The sequence below is a fragment of the Zosterops lateralis genome (genome assembly GCF_965231275.1).
Source record: "Zosterops lateralis genome assembly, chromosome: 20".
NCBI classification, from domain to species: domain Eukaryota; kingdom Metazoa; phylum Chordata; class Aves; order Passeriformes; family Zosteropidae; genus Zosterops; species Zosterops lateralis.
In genome coordinates this window covers 9,163,541-9,189,411 of record NC_139780.1, presented here as the reverse complement: position 1 = coordinate 9,189,411, position 25,871 = coordinate 9,163,541, and the positions used below count along the sequence as shown (strand labels likewise).

Genomic DNA, 25,871 nt, shown 5'->3' with positions numbered 1-25,871 from the left:
GAACCTTCCTTAGGCCAGGCTTGGCAGAGCTCAGCTTGAGGATTCCCGAAAATCCAGAGCATGTTTTTACTCTTTTTTTAAAGCCTGGCTTTTCCTCTTGTCCAGGACTGCCCAGTTCCCTGCACTGGGAGAACTGGGAGAGCCCAGGGAATGTCATTTCCCAGCTCTGGGGCTCCTCCCAGCTCAGTGACAGGTTTAAACACCGAGCCTTTCCTCGGGGATCAGGATTTAATTAAAGACCCTGAAAAATGAGATTTGTTTTTGAGGTCTGCCGCTTGCAATTTGTAATTTTTCAGGCGCTGGGAACACGGATCTGCACAAGGAACACATAAGTGACTTATGGGAGTGCTTTGGGGTTGTTCAAGGTGTTAAAAATTATTATTACAGGCATAAATATGGCTTAGATTAATGACTTCTGGCTGAGGCTGGGATTTGCAGCCTGCTCCGCAGGAGCTGCAGCACTGAATTTCCAGAGCAGCATTTCCATTGGGTTCTTGGGGTTTTCTGTAGGTTTGGGGATTTTTTTTTCAATTTTTTTTTTTTTTGTGTATTTTGGTTTGTTTGGGGGTTGTTTGGTTTGGTTTGATGTTGTTTCGTTGAGGTTTTTTTTTGAGGGGAGAATAATATTGAATTATTTTCCTTCTTTTCCCTAGGCCAGGGAAGATGGATTTAGGAGGGGAAATCAAAAATCAGGATGAGGGAAATGAAATTTTGGGCAATGATTGAGTGGAGGAGGTGTTTCCCTGACGTGCAGTGGCTCAAGCAGGGCTGCTCTGTGACTGACAGGTGTAATGGATTGGAATAAAACCCTTGTTTGTTATTGCACAGATCCTGAAGGATCAGCAGGGTTTAAGGCATCTCTTCCTCTAAAAAATTTTTGCCTTAAAGAACAGTCAGGGGAAGGAGAGCTGGGAAAGGGGTTTGGCCCCACACAGGGGGGGTTTGGTGGGCTCAGGTGTTCACTGGTGGATGTTAATGATGGTTAAATTCCCATTTCCTTTGGAGTTCTGGGGGGATTTTGGAGTCCAAGGGGGTGGTTTGGCTGTTCTGGTGGTGGCAGGTGGATGTCCAGCCCAAAGCCAGAGGTTTTTCCCAAAGAATCTGGCTTGGTTTCCTCTAATATTGAAATGGGAGAAAGAAAAAAAAATTAAAAAATCTCTGTTGGCCACTGCTGGGTGAGGGCAAAGTTATAAACTTAACAGCAGCAGCCTCTGATGCAGGTTTTAACAGGTGTTTAAAGAATCAGGAGTCACATTATCACAGCGAGGTTGTGGTTAATTGTGGTGATGGAGGAATTGGGGATTTAATCCCTGATTTTGCCACTGTTGGTTCAGCAAATCATTCACAGAATGACTGAACCATGGAGTGGTGCAGGTCCCACGGGCAGGGACATCTTCCAGCAGCTCCAGGCTGCTCCAACCTGGCCTTGGACACTCCCAGGGATGGGACAGCCCCTTTATTCCACATATTCCTGGAAATTAAAAAAAGTGCCAAATTTCTGACACTGTTTTTTACCCCTCTGTCCCTTCCTCTGCTGCTCTGTTATTTCTTCTCGGGGCACTACAGAGCACGTTCAGGCCCTGCCACCTCTGCTGAGTTAAAATGGGAAGTCAGGGTCATTTTTTAGTTAATAAAACTAGGGCTTTGCAGGTCTTTGGTGCAGCCTCTGGTCGGATTTTGGTGCCGTTTGGGGTATTTGGGGTTTGTGTCTCTGTGTGCTGGCCGTGCTGAGGCAGCAGGGGCTGAGCTGCTCCCTTTGGCACCTCGAGCAGAGAAAGCTGCTGTGTGTGATGTGCACAGGGATGTTATTCATCACTCCCAGAGTGAAAAGGGAGCTTTCATCCAGCCCCAGCTCGTTCAGCTCTCAGGTGGAGGCCGAGCCCAGAGCAAAAGCTGTGAGAAATCCCCTGGAATTCTCTCAGCCAGGTCTCTGTCCTCCTGTGCACAGCACCCTCACTGCTCCCATGGGAGATTGCTGAGCTTGGATTTGGCTGGAAAAGCCCCAGGAAATGACTGGGCTGGGCAGGGATGAGAGCTGCTCCTGTGTGCTGCTCATCCCTGTGGGCACAGCTGGGCTTGTCCCACTGGGATCCTGCTCAAAGGATGCTCCCAGTGAGGCCCTGGGGCTTCAGCTGCCTCCTCACCTCCCCTCTGACTGCCAGGAGGGGTGGGGCACTGGGACAGAGGTGGGACACTGGGGTGGAGGTGGGACACTGGGAGCAGAGGTGGGACATTGGGAGCAGAGGTGGGACACTGGGGACAGAGCTGCTTCCCCCTCCTTTTGGAAGGAGCTTTTTTCCCCCTCCTTTGGTTTCCAGTTGGTTTGTGCAGCTCCAGACTGGGTTTCTTCTGGAATATCTCACTGTGAATTTATCACAGCTCTGGAGGCCCAGAGGATGCTCCTGGGGGATGGAGATGAATTGCAGTGCAGGTGCTTGGCTCATCCTTTAGGGACCAGAAGTGCCCCCCCAGGGCACTGGGGATGGGCTGGGGCTGTTCAGAGGGCTCCAGGCAGGGCCTGCAGCTCCAAACCTGTGGCTGGTGGCTCCTGGAGAGGGTCACAGAATCACAGAATGACCAGGTTGGAAGAGACCTTCAAGATCATCGAGCCCAACCCAGCCTTAACTAAACCATGGCACCCAGGGCCACATCCAGTCTTTTTTCAAACACATCCAGGGATGGTGACTGCACCACCTCCCTGGGCAGACCATTCCAGTGCCCAATCATTCTTTCAGTGAAAAACTTCTCCCTGCTATCCAACCTGCATTTCCCTTGGTGCAGCCTGAGGCTGTGTCCTCTCCAGGGTCCAGACCCCTGAAGCTCCATCAGCTCCCTGTGAGCACTGCAGAGGCAGGTCTGTCTGTCCCACAGGCACCTCTGTCTGTCCCACAGGTGAACCCTTGCAAAGGATGGGATCCTGCAGCACCTCTGGCCGCTGCTGTGCACACAGAGCTGCAAACCCCCCACACCTGGCACGGGGACCCAGCTGATGTCAGGAGTCTGGAATTCACATCCCTCCCCCCTGGCTTTCCCTTTTCCCCTCTCCCCCCTCAATAACCGTTGGAGGCAGCTCAGGATCTGGCTGCTCTGAGGCTGCTGGAGCACAGGGATGGGACTGGGAGCAGGGATGGGGCTGATTCCATTTGGGGTGTTTAAACACAGCTCGGGCTGTAGATGTGCAGATATTTTGGAATAAAATGTGGTTGAAGGCAGGGAGGAAGATCCAAGTGTCCAGGACAGCTGAGACAAACGTGTCATCCCTGCAGGGCCTGAGGAGGATGAGGGATGAGGAAATATTGCAGCTGTTTGCTGCTCAGGCCAGGCTCCCTCTGCTCCTTCATTATCTGCACTGTTCCCTCGCCTTTGCCATATGTTTGTAATCTCTCTTTGAGGGCCCGACTTTATATTTTTTTTTTAAGGGTTGTGGAAACTTTTAAGAGCTGCCTAACAATGGACATCGATTTTTCCACGCAAACATTGGGCTGAGCTTCTTGGTAACCAAAAATTTTGGATATTATAAAAGGCTCTGTCCTTGCTCTTTCTTCCCAGTGCTGTCGGTGCTGATGGGCACAGTGCAGCCCTTCCCCAAAAATACAGCCAGGTGGGGATGGGGTAGAAAATCAGAAAATTAAAAAAGTAATTAAAATAAAAAGTTAAATATATAAATAATAAATAAATGTTTAAGAAAATAATTGCGAGTTGAGATAAAGACAATTTAATAGGTAAAGCAAGAGAATTAGAAAAGTGGGGAAAAATAATTTTGGGTTGAGATAAATGTGGTTTAATGGGTAAAGCAAGAGAATCAGAAAAAGTGGGGGGAAAATATTTGTGCGTTGAGATAAAGACAATTTAATAAGTAAAGCAAGAGAGTCAGAAAAAGTGGGGAAAAATAATTATTGGTTGCAATAAATGTGGTTTAATAGGTAAAGCAAGGAAAATTAAGCATGGAATTCTTCCCCCCATGGGCATACAAAGCAGGGCTTTATCACAGATAATGATTTTTTTTTTTTTTTTTTTTTTTTTTTAGGAAGACAAACACCATCATTTCAAGTGTGCCCCTCTTTTTCCCACTTCCCACCATGATTCCATAGGACATGGAATATCCCTTGGAATATCCCTCCCAACTCCCTGTGCACCCCTAGGCTGATGAAAGAGGAGCAGAGGATCCTTTGGGTCTGTGCAAGTCCTGCCCAAAACATCCCACTGTTGTCAGCTCAGCTCCATATCAGCAGCCAGGGTGGGATTTAACCCTGCCCCAGCCAAAACCAGCACAGCCCAGTTTGCTTTGGGCCCTGCTGGTTTCTGACACCATTTACCTCCAACTGCTGAGTCAAAACTCAAAATAATTTCATTCAAGGGCTTAAAATCAGGTCTGACTGTTCCACTTCTGCAGCCTCCACCTCTGTGAGGAAGAGCAGATTAGGAAGTTAATGAGATGCAGATTAGAAAGTTAATGAGATGCAGATTAGGAAGTTAATGAGATGCAGATTAGGAAGTTAATGACATGCATCACTTGCATGACTGAATTGCTGTCCCGGAGCCCTGAACATCTGGAGGTGAAGCTGCCCTGCCTGTGCTGGTGTGGGATGTCAGGCAAGGTCTCCTCATTAATTAGAGCCTGATGGGCTGTCAGGGAGGAAAGGAGCCTTTTGCTCTGTGCCATTGGTCAAAATTCAGATTTTTTTTTTTTCCCTTTTTTCTGTGAAGCACACGTGGGTTTTGGCCATCCAGCTGCACGTTTGGGTGGTGGTGCAGGAATCCTGGTGAATATCCTGGAATCCGTGGGGAATAATTTGATGGGAATTGCCTGGACTCGAGCTGCCTGAGGAGGGTTTGTGCAGCAGCTTTGCCTCCTCACCGTGCTTTGATACCCCAAAACATCCCCTGTGGGTTTTCCTGTCATGCCAGCCACTCTGTGTGTGATTATTTTGGTCTCTGTCCCTCAGGGAATCTTCCTTAGGTGTTTACTTACAAAAAAACTTCTTGCCTCAACCAAAGAATGGCAGGGTTTGTATTGGTGTGGTGGGAAATTCCAGATTTAAACCCTTCCCCTCAGATCAGGGATTTCCTGCCCAGTGCTTAATCCCCAGGATGTGCTTGAGTGATGGATCTGGGTGTAGACACCCAGGAAAACTCATCTCCTGGGGCAAACAGAGCAGTGCAGCTGCTGTGCTGCTCCTCCTGCCCTCAGCCAGTGCCTCTGAGCGTGTCCCAGCCCTGGAGCTGGCATTCACCTGCACTGAGAGCAGATTCCAGCTGGGTTTAAGGCTGTGACGATTGATTTGTGTGTTGTGAGGCTGATTTGGAGCCCAGGATTTCTTCTCCTGTCATCTCCTAATTCTCCTCTCTCTTTTTCTCTCCACAGCCGAGCCTGCAGACCTCTTGAAGGTGTTAGATTTTCATAATTTACCTGATGGTATCACAAAAACCACGGGGTTTTGCACAAGCAGAAGATCTTCAAAAGAAGCAGACGTTGCTTACAGAGTCACAAAAGATGCTCAGCTCAGTGCCCCGACAAAGCAGCTGTACCCTGGTGAGTCCAGATGTTTGTTTGTCCCGTGGAAATGTCTGATTCCTTCATTTCCCCAGTGTGTGTGCAGTGGTTCTGCTCTTTCAGGGGGGCTGCAGATTTCCAGCCATCAAATAATGTCCTTTTTATCCCTGCATTTGCACGAGGTGGTGGCTGTCACTGCAGGAGAGGTGGCCAGTGCCACCCATCTGCTCCCTCCCAGATTGGAAAATTCCTCCTGCCTCACTCTCCCAGCTGGGGACAGAGGCAGGAGGGGGCAGAGGAGGCCAGGCTGTGTTTTGTTCCCTGCCCTGGGGAGTCCCAAGCACAGTGGGCTCTGCTGCTGGGGCTGTGGTGTCTCTCCTAACACAAATAATCACCAGATAAAAATAACAGGCTGGCCCTTGGGAACAGCTGTCCTGAGAAAAGCTGTTTGCAGGGAAGGGAGGCTCCTTAGAGGAAGGCACAAAGCCCTTGAGGAGCACTGACCATTTTATTGAGTTGAATTTCTCATGCCAAGGCATAATCAGTACAGAGCCAAACGTGTTTGTAAGGAGGAGTTATGGACCCAAACCCCTCCCTGCTTGGGAGATGCACAGAATTCCTCCTTCCCAAGGCATCCAGGTGTCCTGGTTCCCCTGGGGGGATGCTGGATTCAGGCATGGCAGCACTTTGGGGAGGAAAGTGCCTTTGCTGAGGCAGCCCTGGCAGGAGGCAGGAGGAGGCTGCCTGTGCCTGCTGAGGGAGGCAGGAGGGGCTGAGGCACAGCACACACGTCCCCCCTCCGTGTTTGGGAGGGGATGGATGGATTGGCTAAATCAGAGCTAATGGGCTGTGCCACCATCAGTGCTGCTTAATTAACCAGGGCAGCCCTCAGCCCCAGCCTGGCAGAGCCACAAATGAAGACTTTGAGGCTCCAGCCCTCCTCTCCTGTTCTTCCCTCGTTGTGAAGGTTATTTCCAGCCTTCATGATTACCCTGCTGTGACAATAATTCTGTTTAATCCGTGGTGAGCAGGAGCACAGGCTGTGTCTCACCTAAAAACTGAGCCTGGACAGAGGAGAGCAACGTGTGACAGGCTGGGCGAGCCTTGGCAAAGGAGATGCTCACTCTGGCCTAAAGCTGGGTTTAAATATCTGCAGAAGGACAAATCACACCCTAAATTTGCCTTTATTACTGCCCAGGGCAGGAAAGTTCCTTCTGATCACAAATAAAGTCACTGTGTGCCCAAGTGCACGGGTTGTGCCTTCTGTCCCTTCATGTCATGTTCCTGAAGTGACTGAAAGTTTTAGGCCTGGTGTCTATAGGCTGAAAAGAGTCCAAAGGAAACGTTCCAGTTTGGAATATCCAACTGGAGTGGAGTTGAGGGCTTGTCAGTGGTTTCTGTAGTCACTGTGAAGTCTTGCCTGGTCACTTTTATGTAACAGGAACCAGCAAATGGGGGTGAGCTGAAGGTGTAAAACAAGGCTGGAACATTCTGGCTGATTATTGAACAAGGGATCACAGCAGTTCTGACACAGGGAACACCAGCACGGAGAACTGAGCCCTGGTCCCTGGGGAAAACTGAATCCTTGTCCCTGGAGAAAACTGAATCCTGGTCCCAGCAGAGAACTCAGTGCTGCAGATTTCCTTGGTTGTCTCTTTCACACCTTGTTACTTTTATATCCTCACTGAGTTCTTGGTTTGCATCCTCCCGGGGTGAGAAGATCTTGGTGCAATTCTGGAGCAACTTTTCCATCATTTCATCACCTGGACAAACCACGGGGGGTTTGAAGCTGCTCAGTCCCACTTTGAAAACTTCCAAAGCCCTCGAGGCTCAGGAAATAGGGAAGAGGCAAGTGAAGAACTCCCAGCGTTTTTCCAGCAGATCCACAGATGTTTCCTCATCTCTCTAACGAGATGTGACTTCAGCTCCCACTCCCCAAATGAGAGAGGGGATAAAGATAACAAAGTAATTGCAGGGCAGTGTCCCGGGGGAATGTGGTTTTAGGGCTTTTGTGCCACCAGGAGGGTGGGTTGGAGCAGAGCTTTCCCTCTCTGCTCCACAGCACCCTTGGCAGACGTGCTCTGTCCAGAATATTTCGTGCTAATTAGAAGTTGGTGCTTTTCTAAGATGTAATTTCATGGGCTTTGCATTCTGCTGCCACAGCCAGCAAAGCAAGATATATGTGTGTGTGTATATATATATATAAAACTTGGTTTTTTCATGCTCAAAAGAATGAAAAAAATCTGCTGAGATGCTTTTTGTCCTGGCTCCCTGAAGAAGTCCTGCTTCCCAACACAATCTGTGCTTTTCTGGAAAGAAAAGCAAGAAAGGCCGGGGTTTCAGTGGCAGCCAGCAAAATGTCATTTGTGTGCTTCCATCAAACTTGCAATTGTCATTTGCCTTCTCAGAAATCTCTGTTAGAGCTTGAACAGTCACCCCTGAGAAGAACAAGTCATTGCACAGCTGAGAGCCTCCTCAGATGAAGGAAAAGGCCAGAAACTGGTGACACCATTGGAAACAGCTTTGCTTTGAAGAGAGGAGGTGTAAAGGCTCAGGAAGTGCCACCTTCTCGCTTTGTGTCTGTGCCAGGAACAGGATCAGCTCTCTGCTTTTCTCATTTTTGCTCTTCAGCAGCTCAAGCTTTCCCACCCTTCCCAGCTCAGGAGCAGGATCTGTTTTAGGCTGTGTTTGGGTACACCTGGATTAGGAAGAGGCTCCAAACTCGCCCTGTTTTGAAGACCATGAGATTGTACAACAACCTTTAATCACTTGAGGAAGAGGAGGCTCAGCCTGACTCTGGCTCATCCATTGGAACATCCCATGGATTCAGCCATGCCCACCCTGGAGCTCCCTCAGCTTCAGCAGGACTGGGGGCTCCCTCCTGTGCTGTGGGGAGTCCTACAGGGTGAGCTGGAGAGGATTAGGCCATGGTGATGCCCCAAGTTTTATCTTCCATGTATTTCAGATTATCTGCTGCCCAGGGGTGCAGCTCTGAGCTCACAGTCAGTGTCACTCAGCTCTGCACACAGCAGGGACACAAAACAAACCCTTTTCCTGCTGCACACCAAGGACAACTTTCAGCCCAAAAGCACAAACAAGGCTGGGCTGGAGGGAGGGACAAGAAGGATGGGACCTCCCAGCCTGGAGCTGGAATTGGACAATAAACCCCAATGTGCAAATGGACCAAAACTTATCAAAGTGTGAGACCTTATGACCATTTGTCCATTTTATGACCATTTTGGGTCCATTGTGTGACCATTTTTTTACCATTTTTTGACCGTTTTGGGTCCATTTTTTGACCATTTTGTGACCATTTTGTGTCCATTTTGGGTCCATTTTTGGACCATTTTCTGACCATTTTGTGTCCATTTTGTGACCTTTTTGGGTCCACCTTGTGTGTAGCCCTGACCAGGCTCTCATCCTGCCCAAGGTGTGTCCTTTAAGGCTTCTCTGAGACCTTTCTCAGTCTCTGTTCCAGCTCAGCTGGGACATTGGATGCCTCATTCCCAAGGCCTCGGTGGGAGGAGGATGCGGAACCGGAGCCGCCGATGGATGAGCAGCATCTCCCAGCGTGAGCTCGTTTGAGGAGTGAATCAAAGAGCAGGACTCCATCCCCAGAGCCTTTGTTGGAGGGGTGTTCCCATTGTTTTGGAGGGATTTGGGTCAATTTCTCCGTGCTTGGTGTGTTTATGCCGATGCATTTATCGGTATTGGGGTGTGTGGGGATGTGTTTTCATCCCTCGTTCAGCAGCCCGGGTCAGTTCTGCCTCTGACAGTGCAGGCATTGTTATTTTGCCAGGACAGCAGAGCAGTAACAGAGTAATGTCAGCTATAATTCATCCATTATGATTATTTGGGTTGAGAAACTCGCATCACCATGGAGACATTTTGATAATCGTGAAAAAAAAAATTAAAGGCAGCTTTTTAATGAGTTGGCAGCCTGTCCAAGTTGAAAGGTACTGTATTGTGGGCTCGTAATGAAATTTTGGACATGAACTATTTTACATAAAAGGCCCAAATCTGTAGGCTGTAATTGGAGCCAGGAAGGCGTATGGTCCTGACTCAGTCCTCCAGGAGGGTTTGTGCACAGGGGAGGGACATAAAACTCAGGGCATCCAGCACCAAAATCCGGAGCTGCTTTCCCCAAATATCTGGGGATAAATCAGGCTGGAATGGCATTTAATTCCTGACTGGGAGGCCTCTCTGCTGCTTTCTGCTGCTCCCCAAATGTTATTTCCCCAAGGTGAGGGGGATTAACTTGGTACAAAGTGTTTCCCCATAGGTATCCCCAGTTATCCCCCTCAGAATTCTCCCTGTGCTCTGCAGCAGTCCCAGGTTTGATGCAGCTCCTGCCTCATCCCCCTCCCTGCTGCAGGCAGATAAATACATTAAAAACACTTTGGGCCTAAAAATTAAAGCAGCTCCCGGTCAGAAGAGGAAGAGGATGAGTTCAGGGCTTCTGTGTTTGAACTCAAACTTTGCTGTGGTGCCAAGAACTCTCCACTGCCACGTTCCTCATCCCCTCCCCGGGTCAAAACCCCCTGGGATTCCATCTAGGAAAAACCTAAAGCAGTGAAGAGAATCTATTTGAAGCTTCTGGGCACTGAGCTTGATGTTTGTTTTGTGGTTTATTTGGCTGCACATTTGCAGTTTGAGCAGGATCCCTGTGTTCCCTGGGTGCCACCAGGGCCACACGTGTCACAAACCCCACTTTGCTGTGGTTGAAGGTTTCCCCAGAGGTACAAAGGAATCCTTGGTTTGGAAAGCCTGGGAGATTCCCTGCAAGCCCCACGCTCTGAAATGCAGCATCAAGGGGGTTCTGTGTATAATTTGATCAAGAAATCTTCTTTCTGAATGCTCCTGGTGGGTTTCAAGCTGCCCTGTTTGGGATGTGCAGCCAGGATTTTCAGTTTGGGCTCATTTTTGGCAGAACAACCCAAAAAGCGGGGCAGGAGTTTGGGTTCCTACAAGAGGGTGATGCCCAGATCGAAACTTTGAATGTGTCTGCCTGGCCTTGCAGATTGACCCTGTACTGACAGACTTTAATGGGTTTGATCCTCCAAACCCTGCAGAAATACAGACAGAAATCACCTGTGATCACACACAGCTCTTTCCTGAGAGGAGAAAAAAGCCAGGAAATGAGATGCTGTTTAATAAGCAGACAAATCAGCATTTTCTATTGATTGCCAGATTTATTTCCCTTTTCAGCTTATTTTTTGTGTGTGTGTATGTCTGCAGCAACCCTGAAAGCCAAAACCACGAAATCATCTGTTCTCATCTGGAATGAGCAAATCCTGATGCAATTCTCTGCTCCCTTACATAAAACCCTTCAAGACTGTGTTGATGCTTGATTTCCTCTGTCCAATAGACAACTAAAATTCATTTGGGGCACCCCATGAAAGTTTTTGCCTGTGTCCTAAAAGGCTTTAGGGGAACTTCTTTTGGAAGGGTTGGGTGCAAATAATACAAATTTAAGCCAAAACCTTTTGTAGAACTTTTAGAACTTTTGTAGAACTTTGTTTCCCCAGCACAGGGGTTTCACCTCAGAGTATTCGAGAAAAAGCCACATCTTCACCTGGCCCTAAATAAACTTTTAGGGCTGCTGATGTGCCCACATCTGGAGACAAACCAGATGTCTATTCTCAGACAACAGGACTGTGTGTGTAGGGGTTATTCCCGAGGAAACCTCACTAACCTCTTTGCTTTTCCCACTCCAGCTTCCCCCTTCCCAGAGGACTTCTCCATTCTAACCACTGTAAAAGCGAAGAAAGGAGGTCAGTCCTTCTTGATCTCAATTTACAATGAGCAAGGGATCCAGCAAATTGGTGTGGAGTTGGGTAGATCTCCTGTATTCCTGTATGAAGACCATACAGGAAAGCCAGGCCCAGAAGACTATCCTCTCTTTAGAGGCATTAACCTAGCAGATGGCAAGTAAGTGACATTTTGTGCACCAAGGAAAAAAACAAAAAACACAATTCATTGTTTGTATGGATGCCAGCATGTTGTGTAAAATAGGAATCTTGTATAAAATAGGAATCGTGCCTGTAGAGATGTATTTGCACAGCCCTGGCTGCTGACAGGTGCCCCCAGTCTGTCGTTTTGGCCTTTGGGGAATTAATTTGACATCTGGAAGGGTTGTAAATGAGCAGCCAGTGCCGCTGTCTGGGACTTGTGGGGAGAGGAACATTGATTTTGCTGTGGAAAAAAAAAATTAAAAATGTTGTCTCGCAGAATCCATGCTGAGCTTTGTGCAGGGCTTAAAAAGAGGGTGGAAAAGGGAGTCCAGAGTGTGGTTTTATCCCTGCTTCTTGCTGAAGCCAGAGCTGGCCCTCTCCTGGCTGCTTTGGAGGGATGAGAGCTGTCAGTCAGCATCTCTCCTGCCAGCCAAGCCTGTAGGAGAGGATTTCCATGAAACTTCACAGAAACATCAATTCCTGAAAATTTATTTATTTATTTATTTATTTTAATACAATCATTGCCTTGTCCTGCAAAGCCCAGGGCTGTGCCTGACACGTCTGTGGGCCGTGTTCTCGCAGGTGGCACCGGGTGGCTCTGAGTGTGCAGAAGAAAAACGTCACCTTGGTGCTGGACTGTAAAAAGAAAATCACCAAGTTCCTGGACCGGAGCGAGCACCCCATCATCGACGTCAACGGCATCATCGTCTTCGGCACCAGGATATTGGATGAGGAGGTCTTTGAGGTGAGCCATGGCAGGGAGCAGCTCTGGAGGTGTTCCACGGGGATGATGAGATGCTTCCAGCTCATTTTTGAAATTTTGGGTTTTTTTTTTTTTATTATTTTTTTTTTTTTTTTTTTTTAATGTAGTAGGATGCTGTTGTTTGTGATTTTAAAATCTTCATTTTGACTTCTTGTAGTAATGGCGAAATTTGGGTGCCTTGGTGGAGTGAGCTCCCCTGGTTCTCTGGTTCCAAGCCCTTGCTGGGGTTCCAGGCCATCTCCACACTGGGATTTTGTAGCTCTTGGCACATTTAAAGTGGGAAGGGCTCCCAAGGTTTTCATTCTAGAGCTGCAGGGGCAGGGAATGGAGGCTCAGGGAAGAAGCTCAAGGCCCTGGGGCTGCAGGAATTTGCTCTTTTCCCACTCACTGGCCATGGATTGTTGGTTCTTTTGCTCCATGACACGAGGGGACTCCCCCTGACAGCTTGCTTGGCTTGGGTGTCACCTCCCACACCCTTTGCTTCCGAAGGCAAAGCAAATTCCTGAGGGGTGGGAAGTGTCCCTGAGCTCCTGTGATGGAAGCAGAGAGGCAGAGCATTATTTATATCAAGCTACAGATGGGAGAAGCTTTTTTCTCCCCCCAGAGTTCAGCAGCTCGTTTCATGTCTGCATTTCCCTGGCAAAATCAACTTCTGTGCTCTACTGCACTTGTGAGGCTTTCCTGGGGATGAGAATCCCCTTCCTGATCTTCCCTGGGAGCTGGAACTGCTCCCTAAAACCAGCACCAAGTGCAGTGGGGTGTAATAAACCAAGCCCTATTGATCCCTCCAGCTCCTTATTTTTACGGAATTTATTTAGAGGAAGAGCTGGATCTCCTGGGCCTCCCCAGCCCAGCAAAGAATGAGGAATATCTCCCATCCCTGGCTAATTAGAGCTGTAGCAAAGCCAGTTCTTGCCTGCATTTTGCTGTCACTCAGAGGGAAAGTTCCAGTCTGTTTAATATTACCAACATCTGGGAGCTGGTCTGCTGTAAACAGAGCAGGAATGCCTGGGCTGGATTTATCTGCCAAAACCCCAGTTACAGAGGGGGGCCTGGGTATCAAAATTGTATTAAATTAGGAGACCTTCCCTGGGAAGTGGAACAATGAAAATGGAAAGTAAAAGCTGGGTTTAATGGGCACTGGAGTGTCTTTCGCAAGAGTTGGACGTTCTGCCAAATATCTCAGCACGGGATGCCGTGTTTTGACTTGTCACAGGGAAGTTGTGAGTTCTCCTCCAGCTCAGCTCCAGTGGATCCACTGGAGGGACGTGGTGTCACATCCAGGCTGGGTGAAAACCCTGCCCTTTTATTCTGTAAAATCCCAGGATTTCCATGGCTGCCCCTGAGAGCTGGGGGTTCCCAGGTGGCTTTGGGACAGCTGATTCCTCAGCCAGGGAGGGAATTTTGGATCCAGGTGTTCCTGGGTTCTCCCTGCTCCTCTTTTAGCCCTTTACCATGGCCATGGCTCTCCTGCTGAAAAGGCTTTAAACCCCGAGGGGCTGTGGGACGTGCTCAGTTTTGGGGTAGAAAGGAGCCTCTTGCCTGGCCTGGCTGTGAGCTGCAGCTCACAGATCTTGCTGGCACTTAGGAGAAATGAATAATGAAAAAATACTTTTTTTTCTTTGTCTTACATGTACTGATACTACACAAGATGGATACAATCCCCCTCTAGTTCTGATATTTATCTTTTTGTTTGTTTGTTTGTTTTGGTCACCTCCTCACACAGCACCAGCAGCTTTAACTGAGGTGGAAGGAGGTGTTTTTTTCTGAAGGCAGTGGACTAGAACCTAATTTCCTTCATATCTCAGCAACTCCATTTCCTTTGGCCCCTCCTTTCTCCTTTCTGCAAGGCTAAGCAGAAACTGCTCAGAACAATGGGCAGAGGGTGGAAGCTGCTCCATTTCTGTGTTCCTGGAAAGATGAGGATTTCTGGAGCACAGGCAGGACATGAAGCTGCTGCTGCTCCCAGGCTGCAAACCCCAGCTAAGGAGCTGTTCTGCATCCACGGCCTGGGCTGGCTCTGATGTGTTTGTCACTTTGGTGGAAATTAAAACCCCCCAGTGAGGTGGGAGTGGGATTGCAGACAGCTCTGGGGTTGGCTCCGTGTCTGCACAGGAGCAGTGGGAATTCACATCCTCCGTGGCAGGAATGAAATCAAACCAACCCCAAACACTTTGTTGTTGTTGTTGTTTCGGGAGTTGTGATTATTAAAAGATTTGGGGTTGTGAGGGGAGCAGCTCAAGAGCCTGGATGGAAACTTCCTCACTCGTGTTCTACTGAAAAAAAAAAACCAACAAACCCTTGAAAAAGTCTGGCAGGGAAAAGGTTTAGAGGAGTTTCAAAATATTTCTCTAGCAAAACATTCTTCCAGTGGAAAAATGACTTCCTCTCATTAAAATTCAATTAGCTGGGAGGCTCTGAGGGTCTCTGTACCAGCACTGGGCAGGGTTCAGGGTTGACAAGGGGCCAAGCCCCGAGCCCAGGTTGGATAAGTTGAGTTTTGTTGCTCAAAACAGGAGTTTACAAAAGGCAGGACAGCTCTTGGGAGGCTTCAAGCTGTGCCTGAGGGGATGAGACTGCAAAAGGGTGGGTTTTTTTGGAGGGAGAGAGGGAAGGACAAAAATCCAGCCCGTGTGGGGATAAAGTTCCTCTGCTGCAGTCAGAGGTGTCCCTGTGGTGCAGCAGCACTGGGGGAAGTCAAGAGATGTGAATGTGTCTCAGTTTGAGAGGGAAAAAACTGCTCCTCTTAATTTGCTTTTCTTTAAATATAAACTACAAACCAAGTCCTGGTGGTTGAGGGTAGGAATAGACAGAGGGAAAGGCTTTTCCACAGAAAAAACCCCAAATCTTCAGCCTGACATGCAGAGAGATTTCCCAGACCATCCTGGTGATGCCCATTTTGTGCCCAAGGTCTGTCACAGGAGCCCCCTGGATCCCAGCAGGGAACGGGGTGACCCCAAACCCACAGCTGGGGGATCTCTGTGTGGGGAAAGGGCTGCCCAAAGGCTGTGCCAGGGAAATGTCCCCACCCTGCCCTGGGTGGGCTGAATTCAAACCCCTTTGTGGGGCTGCCCAGAGGCCTCTCAGGGAAGAAGTTTCATGAGAAATTTGGGTTCTGCAGGTCCCAGCCCTGTTTTTTCTGCTCTGTGTTCCTGATGAGCAAAATGAGTTTTGTTCAGACCTTGCTGTTTCATTTTCCTGCTGGATTTCCCATTTTGGCTCCTGATTTGCCAGTCGGGGACTTTTGTGTGCTGGTAAAACTCTTGCACAGCCCCTGGCTCCAGAGCTGGAGTTGGCACCATTAAATTGAGCTGTGGACATGGGTAAAAAAATTGAGTAAGTTTTGGCAAAATCACTGAGGACAGCCTAGGAACAAGTGACTGCTTTTGCTGCCAATAATTTTTGGTTCATCTGTGTAAAATTTCGCAGCCTTGTCCCACAAGTGAAGTGGGGTTTTGACCCTCTTGGTTTGCAGCACTGCCTGGACTGGCTGAGCTGACTTTTCCCACGTGTGGAAAAGCTCAGGGCATGGATATATTGCTTTTTAAGGTCACTTTTGGCTCCTTTAGGAGACAAGAGGAGTTAATTTTGTGCAGCTGAGTGCCGTAACTGTGTCTCAGTGGTGCCGTTGGTGCTGTAAAACCCAAATAAAAGTGGATCCCTCTGATCTCAGCACCTGTGGCCAGGAGGGGCTGACAAAAACTGTGCCAAAGCCTGTCCTGGGATGGGACACAGCACCCTGAAAGATGCTGCTTTTGATACCCTTTCCTCCTTTGTGATTTTTTTTTTTTTTTGTTTGTTTGTTTTTCTGACGACCACGGGTGAAATCAAGCCATCAGAAATGGAGGGAAAGCGATTTGGGATGAGCCAGAGAGGCCGGGCAGGGAGCCAGGGGTGCTCTTAGGGCTGCTCAGAGTCCCAAGGCAGCACAGGACAAAGCAGGACAGACACAGCCCAGACATTGGGGCCCTCCAGGTGCTCCTGGGGTTGAAATGTCACCTCTCTTTTCATCTTGGGCCTTGTTTACACTTTAAAAAAAAAAAACAACAAACAATTATCTCTGTGCTTGATAATCCCAGATTTCATTTCACTCCCGTCAGGGTTTCTCCTTCCCTCCCCACGCTCTTGGCTGTGGTGTTTTCATCCCTGGGAAATGCTCTCATTTTCAGAGTCCTGGAGGTTATTTTACTCTGAGCTTGTAAGGCTGGATCAAAAGTGGGAGGGGTAAAAATAAAAGGATGTTTTTGTACACGTTGGGTGCATTTTGTGGTGGTTTTTTTTTTTGCTGGTTTTGGGGACGGAGGAGTTTCAGAGCCTCCTCTTGCAGGCAGGTCTGCTGTCAGCACATCAGGCAGCTCTGTGTCCTCCAGGAGGGGATTTACTCTCCCTCTCCTCCCAGGATTGATGTGCTGGGCTGCAGTGAACTTGGAGAGATTGGTGGTAATTTAAGTAAGACTTTGTCAGCTCTCAAATGAGCTTCAGGTCTAAATCCACCTCTAATTCACATTTAGACCCAGTTTTGCCCCAGCAGCTCTGTCTTGGCTGGTCCTGGTGGCAGGAGGGTCCTGTGCAAACATCAGCAGAGGTGCCAAAGGTGTGGGGGGACGTTTTTGACAGAGGGGAGCCAAGAAATTCCCTGATTCAGGAGGAATTTCCTTATGGAAATGAGGGTCAGGCATTGGGAAGGGGCTGACCAGGGAGGTTTGGAGTCCCCATCCCAAGAAACTGAGTGCCCTGTATGTGGCACTCAGGGTTTGTGACAAGGTGGGGATTAAACACAGGTTGGACTCGATCTTGGAGCCTTTTCCCACCTAAATAATCCTGGGATTTTGTGATTTTCAAACCAGCAGCATCCCCACAGTGAGGCTCCCCATGAGCTCAGGGTTGGAGCCATCACATCCTGCAAGGTCTGAGCTCACCCCAGAGCCTCAGGAAAAGGGGAAAGCCCAGATTGACCAAGTTTTTGTTAAACTTGAAAAAAAACCCTAAAAAATTCAGCCTTTGTTACTAACCTGGATTTGTGTGTCAGGATGCACCACAGATCCATGTTCCCATTTCTTTCCCCCTGCCTTGGCAGGCTGCTGAAGGCAGGTAATTTTCAGAGCTGGCTGCCTGCTCTGCCGGCCCTGCCAAATCTGATTTCACCTCCTTTGCTGCCGAGCCTTTCAGGGGAGTGCAAGGAGGGGATGTTTTACACCACCACCATATAGCACGGTGTGAGAGGATGGAAAATAAAACCTCCTGAGCCAGCATTTACAGGTCTTTATTGAAGATGTCTGTAGCTTTCCCCAGTCTCCTAATAATTCTCCCTTTGCTCGCTGGTTTTCTCGTCATTCCTTATGCTTTGCCTCTTTTTTTTTTTTCAATTTTTTTTTCCTTTTTTCCAAAGGATCCTCTTTAAAATGGTGCACTCGAGACATATGGATTAAATCACGGCTCTGGGCTCTTCCAGGAGAGCAGTGCTGCCTAGAAAATGTCTGCAATTATTGAGGATTATACCTCTGGATGGGTTTGCAATTAACAGGGGAGGGTTTTGGTGCCAGAGTCCAGGAGATGCAGATCTGATCAAAAATGTGAAATCTGGCCCCGTTTGGCAACACCTCAGCCACAGCATCACCTTACACAGGTGCCCAGGGACGTCATCTGCCTTTATCAGGGAGGGAGCAGCAGCACCTGGGCCAGAATAAGAATTGCAAACCAGCTTGTAAAAGTGACTCTGTGCTTTCATTTCCACCCCAGGCTGGCGCTGCCTCCCCTGACCCCTCAGGTGCCAGCGAGGAGAGCGAGAGCCTGGCTGGAAACATCAGCTGGGCTGTTTGCACACACTCTGCTGAAACTCTTGTTTTCCATTTCCCTCGCTGGGTAATTGCAGGTTCAGCCATCTGGCCTGAGCTCAGGCTTTGGTGACTTGGGTCAGCCTTGCCTGTCATGGTGGAGCCTTGTTAGTCATGATTACAAAATACATTTTATTTTTTTTATTTTTTTTTTCAGGTTTTTTTTTTTTTTTTCCACAGATTGTTTGTTATTTTTTGGTTTGGTCAGTGGTAAATTCCATTTCACCAACTGTCAAAGCCACTGTGTTGGCATGTGTGGATAATTAGTGCAGTTCTGCTGGTATCGAATGCCCGCGGGCCTCTGATAGCTCACAAAGCCCTTTATTGTTCAAACAGATCATAAAAGTGCTTTTATTGATGTTTCAAACACTCCTGCAAGCCTATCATTTATCTTTCCTGAGTGCCAAGTGAAACATCAGCCCAAGGAAGCCGCGTGGTCTTAGAGCTGGGCCAGATTAACGCCCGGATTTAGGAGGTGCCTCCACCACCACCAGGGGTGGGAAAGATGGATTTTTAATGTTCCTCCCAACCCAAACCTGGCTGGAATTCTGTGATTTGGGCAGTTCTTGGCCCAGGGTGGCACTGCTGAGGGGGTTTGTTGGCAAAGGGTGGGGAATGCTGAGGAAATGGGGCACTTGGGCTGGAAATCCAGGATTGATGTCCTTGGGGAATTCCTGGTGAAGGACGTGAATCCTCATCTCTGGTGGAGGACGTGAATCCTCATCCCTGGTGGAGGACATGAATCCTCATCTCTGGTGGAGGACGTGAATCCTCATCCCTGGTGGAGGACGTGGATCCTCATCCCTGGTGGAGGATGTGGATCCTCATCCCTGGTGGAGGACGTGGATCCTCATGTCTGGTGGAGGATGTGGATCCTCCTCACTATCTGAGGAACCACTGGCATCCTGCTGCTCCCGTAGCTGGGGTGTGCCAGTGGAAAACCAGCACTTTTTGGATATTTTCCCCAGAGAAGCAGTTCGTGGCCCTGTGGTTGGGTACCAGGGGCTCCCGCAGGGGGGTTGGTTTGGAGGAGCATTTTCCAAAGGGAAGGGGCAGGAATGCTGGGGAAAACTGGGCTCTGCCATGGGCAGAGGTGCTGCAGGGCTCTCCATCCCTGCTGGACAGGAGGGCACAGGCAGCTCCTGTCCCCTTTCCCTGGCCTGGGGCTAAAAAAACAAATCAGAGGAAAACCGAGCGATGTCTGGGAAGCAAAACTCATCCTTCAGAGCAATTTCCATCCCCTCTGGGGACTCTGTGGGATTTGGGGAGCCGTGTCTGGCTGCTCCTGACATCCCCCTGGCAGGATTCTCTGTCTCAGCGCTGGCAGGCAGCAGCCCCGGGCTCGTTTGGGGTGATGGATGCTCGAGGTGCGGGGTCATTACTCTTCCAGCCCTGGCTCCGCTTGGAATTTGTTTCCCCCCCTTCTCCTCGGATGGGAGGAGGGAGGAGAGGGGGATGAATTTCTTCCATGGAAAGTCTGAGGAGCAGAAGGCTGATTGCTGAGCCCAGACAGGCTGATGTAATGCTGGAAAGCTGCTCCTCTCTCCAGTGACATCATCCCGAGCTCTGCAGGGCTGGTGTGGACAGGGGGATCTGCAGGGACAGGGATGGAGTTTCAGGGGCAGGAAAAGCACCACAAAGGGATTTTGGGAAGGGACAGCGAATGGATGTGTTTGGGAAAGGTGATTTTCCTCAGCTTGAGCAGTGAGGAAAAGCCAAATCCTTGTGCTGTGGGGGAGAAGTTTCCAGCTGAACGTTTTTGGCAGCATCCCTGAGCAAGATGGAAAAGGGATTTTCGGGAGCAGAGCGTGACAGGGAGCCCTGGCCCAACCCAGGGCATGTTCCCCTGCCCTGCTCCCTTGGGAACCTCCTTCTACGTGGGAGGTTATTCATCAATTAGTCCTATTTGCATAAAAGTTAATTTTTTTGCAGCAGAAGCCTGTAAATATGAAAAGATCCTTTCCTATTTACAAAAATGTGGGTAGGTTTGGATTGTTGAGGTGAATTTGTAGGAAGTAAAGGCCCATCTGAGCCAAACCCCAGGAGCTGGAGGAAGAGGAGGATGAGGCTGCTCAGGGTTTGTGTGTCCCTGTCAACCTGGTGCTGCTCAAGCTGCTGCTTCTCTGCAATTTCCACCTTTTTCTTGCTGTTCTCCTGCCTTTTCCCACTTCTCTGAGGGAGGTTTTCCTGCACCAGGACAGAGCAAAGACCCTTCCCAACCTAAAATCCTCTGGGCTGACTCTGTGTTCACCCCTTCCCTCGTCACTCAGGCCCAAACAAATGAAACACATGTTCCTCACACATGCTGAGGTCTTTCTAGTCCTTTTTTTTAATTTTATTTTTTTTTTCTGGGCTGCCTGCCAAAAGCCAGAGGAAAATCCAAGCCCACTCCAGACATCCCCAGCGTGCAGGTGTAGTCCTCACCCTGACACAGAGTGAAATGGAAACGTTCCCAATAAACACATCCCTCCCCGGGATGGGAGCTGGAAGAGGGGATTCCTAATGATTTACGCAGAAGGTTGGATGGGGATTGGGGTGTCAGGGAGTTTTTCTATCCCCTGCAAGAACATGGAAAAAATCAAGTCCCCGATTGTGGGCTGGTTGTTGTGCACACGCAGCCAGCACTGGCTGGGGCTCAGCAGGTCAGACCTGCTGGAACAAACAGAGCTTTGGCCACTGCAGGGAAAAGGGTGGGGAAAATCAGGGCTGAAAGTCACTTTTGGGCGCTGTTCTCTGGGCTGGAAGGGCTGCAAACACTTCAAGGTTCTCCTGAGGTTTTGATGCCTCGCAGGAGCAAATTTACCTGCAGGTTTTGTTTGCTCTTTTCCCAGCTCGCTGCTCAGAGTGGTGAAATCTGAGCTGGGGATGCTCAGAGGGGTGAAATCTGAGCTGGAGATGTTTAGAACAGTGAGATCCGAGCTAGGGATGCTCAGAATGGTGAAATCCAGCCTGGGAATGCTCAGAATGGTAAAATATGAGCTGGGGATGCTCAGAGGGGTGAAACCAGAGGGTGAAATCCAGGCTGGGGATGCTCAGAATGGTGAGATCTGAGCTCTGGGGCTGCTCAGCCCCCACTGCATCCAGCCCTGTTCCTTCATGGGTTTGCTTTGGAGAACCTCATTTCTGGGATGAATTTCCCAGCTGATTTCAGGCCCCAGGGTGCACAAACTCAGCTCCCTTACTTGGGATGAAAATTTGGGGCAGTATTTAATGGAACTGTGCAGGGTTTATACTTAAAAAAATCACAGAATACCCTGAGCTGGGAAGATCAGCTTTCTCCAAAGATCATCCCAATCCAATGCCAAGGCAAGTTTTTATTTTATTTTATTTTATTTTATTTTATTTTATTTTATTTTATTTTATTTTATTTTTAGTGCTGAATTTGAGGTGGCAGATGCTGCATGGAATAAATGAAGCCCAAATCATTTTTCATCGACATAATAATAAAAACCCAATTGAAAAAAAAAAAAAAAAAAAAGAAAAAATACTTTGGGGTGTGAACATTACAAAGGGCACATTTTAGTTTCCTGGAAGAAGAGAGGGAGAAAGGGAAAGGTGTGTGGACGAGAGGTGTCACACCTCTGTTTGCACACACCAGCTCAGCTTTCCGTTCCCAGCTCTTTCCTGAGCAGCCAAATTTCCAGCAGGGGTGGTGGGAATTAGCAACAGGAACCTGCACAAAGCCTCCTCCTCGGGTGGTCCCAGCAGGTCCCTGTTCCCTGGCTGGGTGATTGTCGCCAGCCAGATGCAGGAAAATCCTTTTCCAACCAAAATTCGGTGCTCAGTTCAATTTTCTGAGTGTGTCAGCAGATCTCCCCGAGCCGAGGGGTGTAATCCCACTTCTATCCCCAGATAAATTTGGCAGCCAGGTCTATTTTCCCCCCATTGCCTTTAATCCATAAAAAACCTGGATTTTGTGCTCACCTCCTGGGACAAAAAAACGTTCCAAGCGCTGATTAAAAACCTCTGTGCACACAAAACCCCCTTGATCCTGAGCCACCTCGGTGGGCAGGAAAGCTCAGGGTGGATCTTGGGGGTGGAAATCCTGTCTGTGGGGCTGGGGAAATGGCAATTCCACTTCCAGATTAGTTTGGCTCTGAGGGAAGGGAAAAAAATGGAGTAGAACCAAGTTTGGGGAACGTCAGGAGGCTCCAGGAGTAAAATAAATTTGGGGTATCTCAGGAGGCTCCAGGAGTAAAAGCAAGTTTGGGGTATCTCAGGAGGGTCCAGCTGCTGTGGGATAGGAGCAGGAAGCCCTGATGTGCTCTGGGATCCAGGAGTCACCGCCTGGGGTGGGAGTGAGCCCAGGTGGAGCTGGATCATCTCTAAGGTCCCTTCCATCCCAACCCACTCTGGGATCTCAGGAATTCTTTCCTGCCCCTCCCTTTCTCCCCAAGGAGCAGCTGCTCCTCCAGCCTCTCCTGTCCCCACCACCTTCCCCAAATCCTCTCCTTCCCTTTGCATCCCCAACCTCCACTGTGGCCAGAGGTGGGAATAAAACCCTCTGGATCTTTGGGATCAACACCTCCCAGGCACACTCTGCAACCTTTTTTTTTACACCAAAACCCCAGCAAGTGCCTCCACTTTGGCTCAGTGAGTTCTCAAACGAGTAACTCAATCCAAAAGCTTTGCTTCACTCCACATTTTCCACTGTGAGGGACCCCCCTCACAATCCACTGGCTTATCCATCCTCCTGTGGGCGGCAGAATTCCTAATTTTTCCAGAGATGAAAGGGAAATAAATCAACCTGAAACCAGAGCCAGGGAACGGTGCAGAGAGGGGAAGACACAAAGGAGCAGCTTTGTGCTGTGCTTGTAATGAGGGGGAATCTGTTTTTAAACCATCCCTGATGGTTCACACATATGTCATGGAAAAAGAACTCCTCCAGGAAAAAGCCAGCCCTTGGAGCTCGGGGTTATTGGCTGATTATTTGATTTGGAGGGAGAGGGGAAACTTGGAATGGCGTGAGCAGGGCCTGGGTAAGGTGGTGACATCAGGGAGATGGAGTTCGGAGCAGGAGTTTTGAGTGGAATGGTGGAGGAAATGGGGAATTGGGGAGTGGGGTGAGGTCTGCAGGGACAAGGAGCAAAGTGAGGGCTGGGCAGCCTCGGATTGGGATGTGGTGGTGTTTTTGTAGACTGTGCCTCCTCTCCAAGGAGAACTCTGCAGTTTCCTGTGGAAAACCTGGATAACAGGGCACTGCTCAGGCTGGGGGGCTGGCTGAGCCCTGCTCAGGTGGGGATGTCACCTTTGTGAGGTCATCACCTTTGTGAGGTCCTCACCTTTGTGAGGTCATCACCTTTGTGAGGAGGTCACCTTTGTAAGGGATGTCACCTTTGTGAGGTTGTCAGCATTGTGAAGTTGTCGCTTTTGTGAGGTTGTCACCTTTGTAAGGGATGTCACCCTTTGTGAGGGATGTCACCTTTGTGAGGGATGTCACCTTTGTAAGATTGTCACCATTGTGAGGTTGTCACCATTGAGAGGTTGACACCTTTGTGAGATTGTCACCTTTGTGAGGTTGTCACCACTGAGAGGTTGTCACCTTTGTGAGGTTGTCACCTGTGTGAGGAATGTCACCTGTGTGAGGTCACCTTTGTAAGGGGATGTCACTTTTGTGAGGGATGTCACCATTGTGAGGTTGTCACCTTTCTAAGGTTGTCACCTTTGTAGGATTATCATGTTTGTAGGATTGTCACCTTTTAAGATTGTCACCTTTGTAAGGTTGTCACCTTTGTAAGGGATTGATGCTGTTTTTCACAACAATGACACAGACTCGGAGATTCAGAAGGCTGAAAATGACTCCTTATGACTCCTTTATTTTTGGGATGTGTCTCCCTTTTATCCCATTTCACACAGACCAATTGGATTGGTGACACAAAGACAAACCTCTTCACTCCCATTGGTCAGAGCAGAGGGACAGCAAGAAGTTCCTCCTAGGGAAAGGAATGAATAACAAAGTTACAGTTACAAAAACATGTCTCCTGTTTACAGAAAATCCCCTGGGAAAGAATTTCAGAAAACCAAAACACCTCAGATGGAACCAGGGCTACAGGGGATGTCACCCAGGACATCAGGACCTGCACAGGGGTGGCACAGCCCAGGCTGGCCTGGCCTACCTGGTGCTCAGAGAGCAGAGGAGGACACGGGGAGACAGGGGCTTGGGTTTCTTCCAGGGCTCCCTAATGAACAGGACGAGGAAAATGGAGAAAAATCCCTTTTTGAGCGCAGGGCACTGAGCCCCGTTGGGGTACCCCGCACACAAAACCAGGGGACTCTTTCAGAGCTGCTCGTGGCCCCGTCCCGTCCCCATCCCTGCATTATCCGGTGCCAGTTCAGGGCTGGCACGGCAGGGCACACAATGCCAGCCATTCATTTGGCCCCATTCACTTCGCACAGGCCTGGCCTGGGCTTTTGTGGGATTTTTTCTTTTCCTTTTCATTTTTTTTTTTGAAATTTCCACGCTGGACACTGACTGAAGGTCAGGCTGACCCTCTCCTCCTTTATGTAAATGCCTCCCACAATGTGCAGGCCTGACGATTTAATGCAGCTTTCCAGAGGGTCTGAATGAGGTTTTTTTGGGATGCTGTCCATGGGATTGACCCTTGCTTGGCACATGGGACACTGGGGGTGGCTCTCAGGGACAGCACCACCGTCCCATTGCTTTGTCCCTGCACTGAAATTTCTTGCCCTGACCGCCCTGATGAGGCTAAAATTGCAAAATCCCATTTTTAGGTGCTCCCTGAGTTATCCTGCGTAAGCAGATCCAGGCAAGCAAACGTTTTGAGCAAGGATAAAGGGATTTTTTATTTTTGGTGAATAGTCTCATTTGCTGCTTCAGAAGCATAATCTGACTTGATGCTTCAATTAGGGAACAAAACCACTGTGTGTGAATGTACCTGAGCCAAATCAGCTCCTGTTGGAAAATAATGGGAAGGAACTGCTGGAAAAACTGCTGCTGAGGGGCTTTTTCACACTGCTGGTTTTGTGAAAGCTCTGGAATAGAGAATAACTTAAAGAAAGGGTAAAAAACCCCTCATGTTTGAATTTTGGAGAGGTATCTGAGGGATAGATTTGGGGGGTTTTGAGGGATCTCTTGCTATGAAGTCCCTCTCAGGGGGTGGCATTAATATTATAAACAGATGGAGGGTGCCTTGATTAAAAAAAAAAACCCTCAAAAACTCACTTTTCAAGGATTCCTTTCAAAAAATTATCCTCTGGATTTCCAGCAGGAATTTATCCTCTGGAGGGGGAGAAGGAGAAGCCAGCTGTTCACAGACCACACCATAAAAGTTTGGATGTCCAAGCAGTGAGAGCACAGCCCACGGTGACTGTGGTGCCCCTATTCCTGGGGCTGTAATTTGTGTGTACAACGACATAAATGCTGATCTGGAGGCACCAAATGAGGACTTTGGAAGGCAGAAATCACAGTGTGGTCACAGAGGGGGAAAAAATAACTGCAAGGAGTGTTTGGAGGGGCAGGAAGGATTCCAAGTGTGCGGTGCAGATGGAGCAGCCCCTGGAAAGGTCACCTGGGTGATCCAGCCTGGACCTGCTGACAGAACCCGTGGGATCTGCTGTATCCCATAAAATCCCTGTGGAATCTGGACACCTGGACGTGCTCCCTTTCCTCCTCCATCTGTCTTGGGGCTGCAAAATTGAGAATGTTTTTTTTTTTTTTTTTTTTTTTTTTTTTTTCCCCGTGGATAGGGCAGAAAGGCAAAGAGAACTGCTCATTTTGTGGTGCCTCAGCTCGTCTTTTTCCAGCTGCTGTGGGAATTGGGAAGCTCAGAGATGCTCTGGGATTAGCCAGGCCTAGATTCCTTCTA

At 48.9% G+C, this 25,871-nt stretch overlaps 1 protein-coding gene across 1 annotated transcript in view; it reads left to right on the top strand.

Annotated features, from left to right (window-relative positions):
• COL5A1 (collagen type V alpha 1 chain) overlaps window positions 1-25,871 on the top strand; it is a 152,324-nt gene that overhangs the window by 28,419 nt on the left and 98,034 nt on the right. Inside the window, exons 2-4 of the mRNA XM_083876033.1 lie at window positions 5,366-5,533; window positions 11,212-11,425; window positions 12,031-12,193. Coding sequence (XP_083732159.1) covers window positions 5,366-5,533; window positions 11,212-11,425; window positions 12,031-12,193 — 545 coding nt within the window. The remainder of the gene's footprint in view (window positions 1-5,365; window positions 5,534-11,211; window positions 11,426-12,030; window positions 12,194-25,871) is intronic.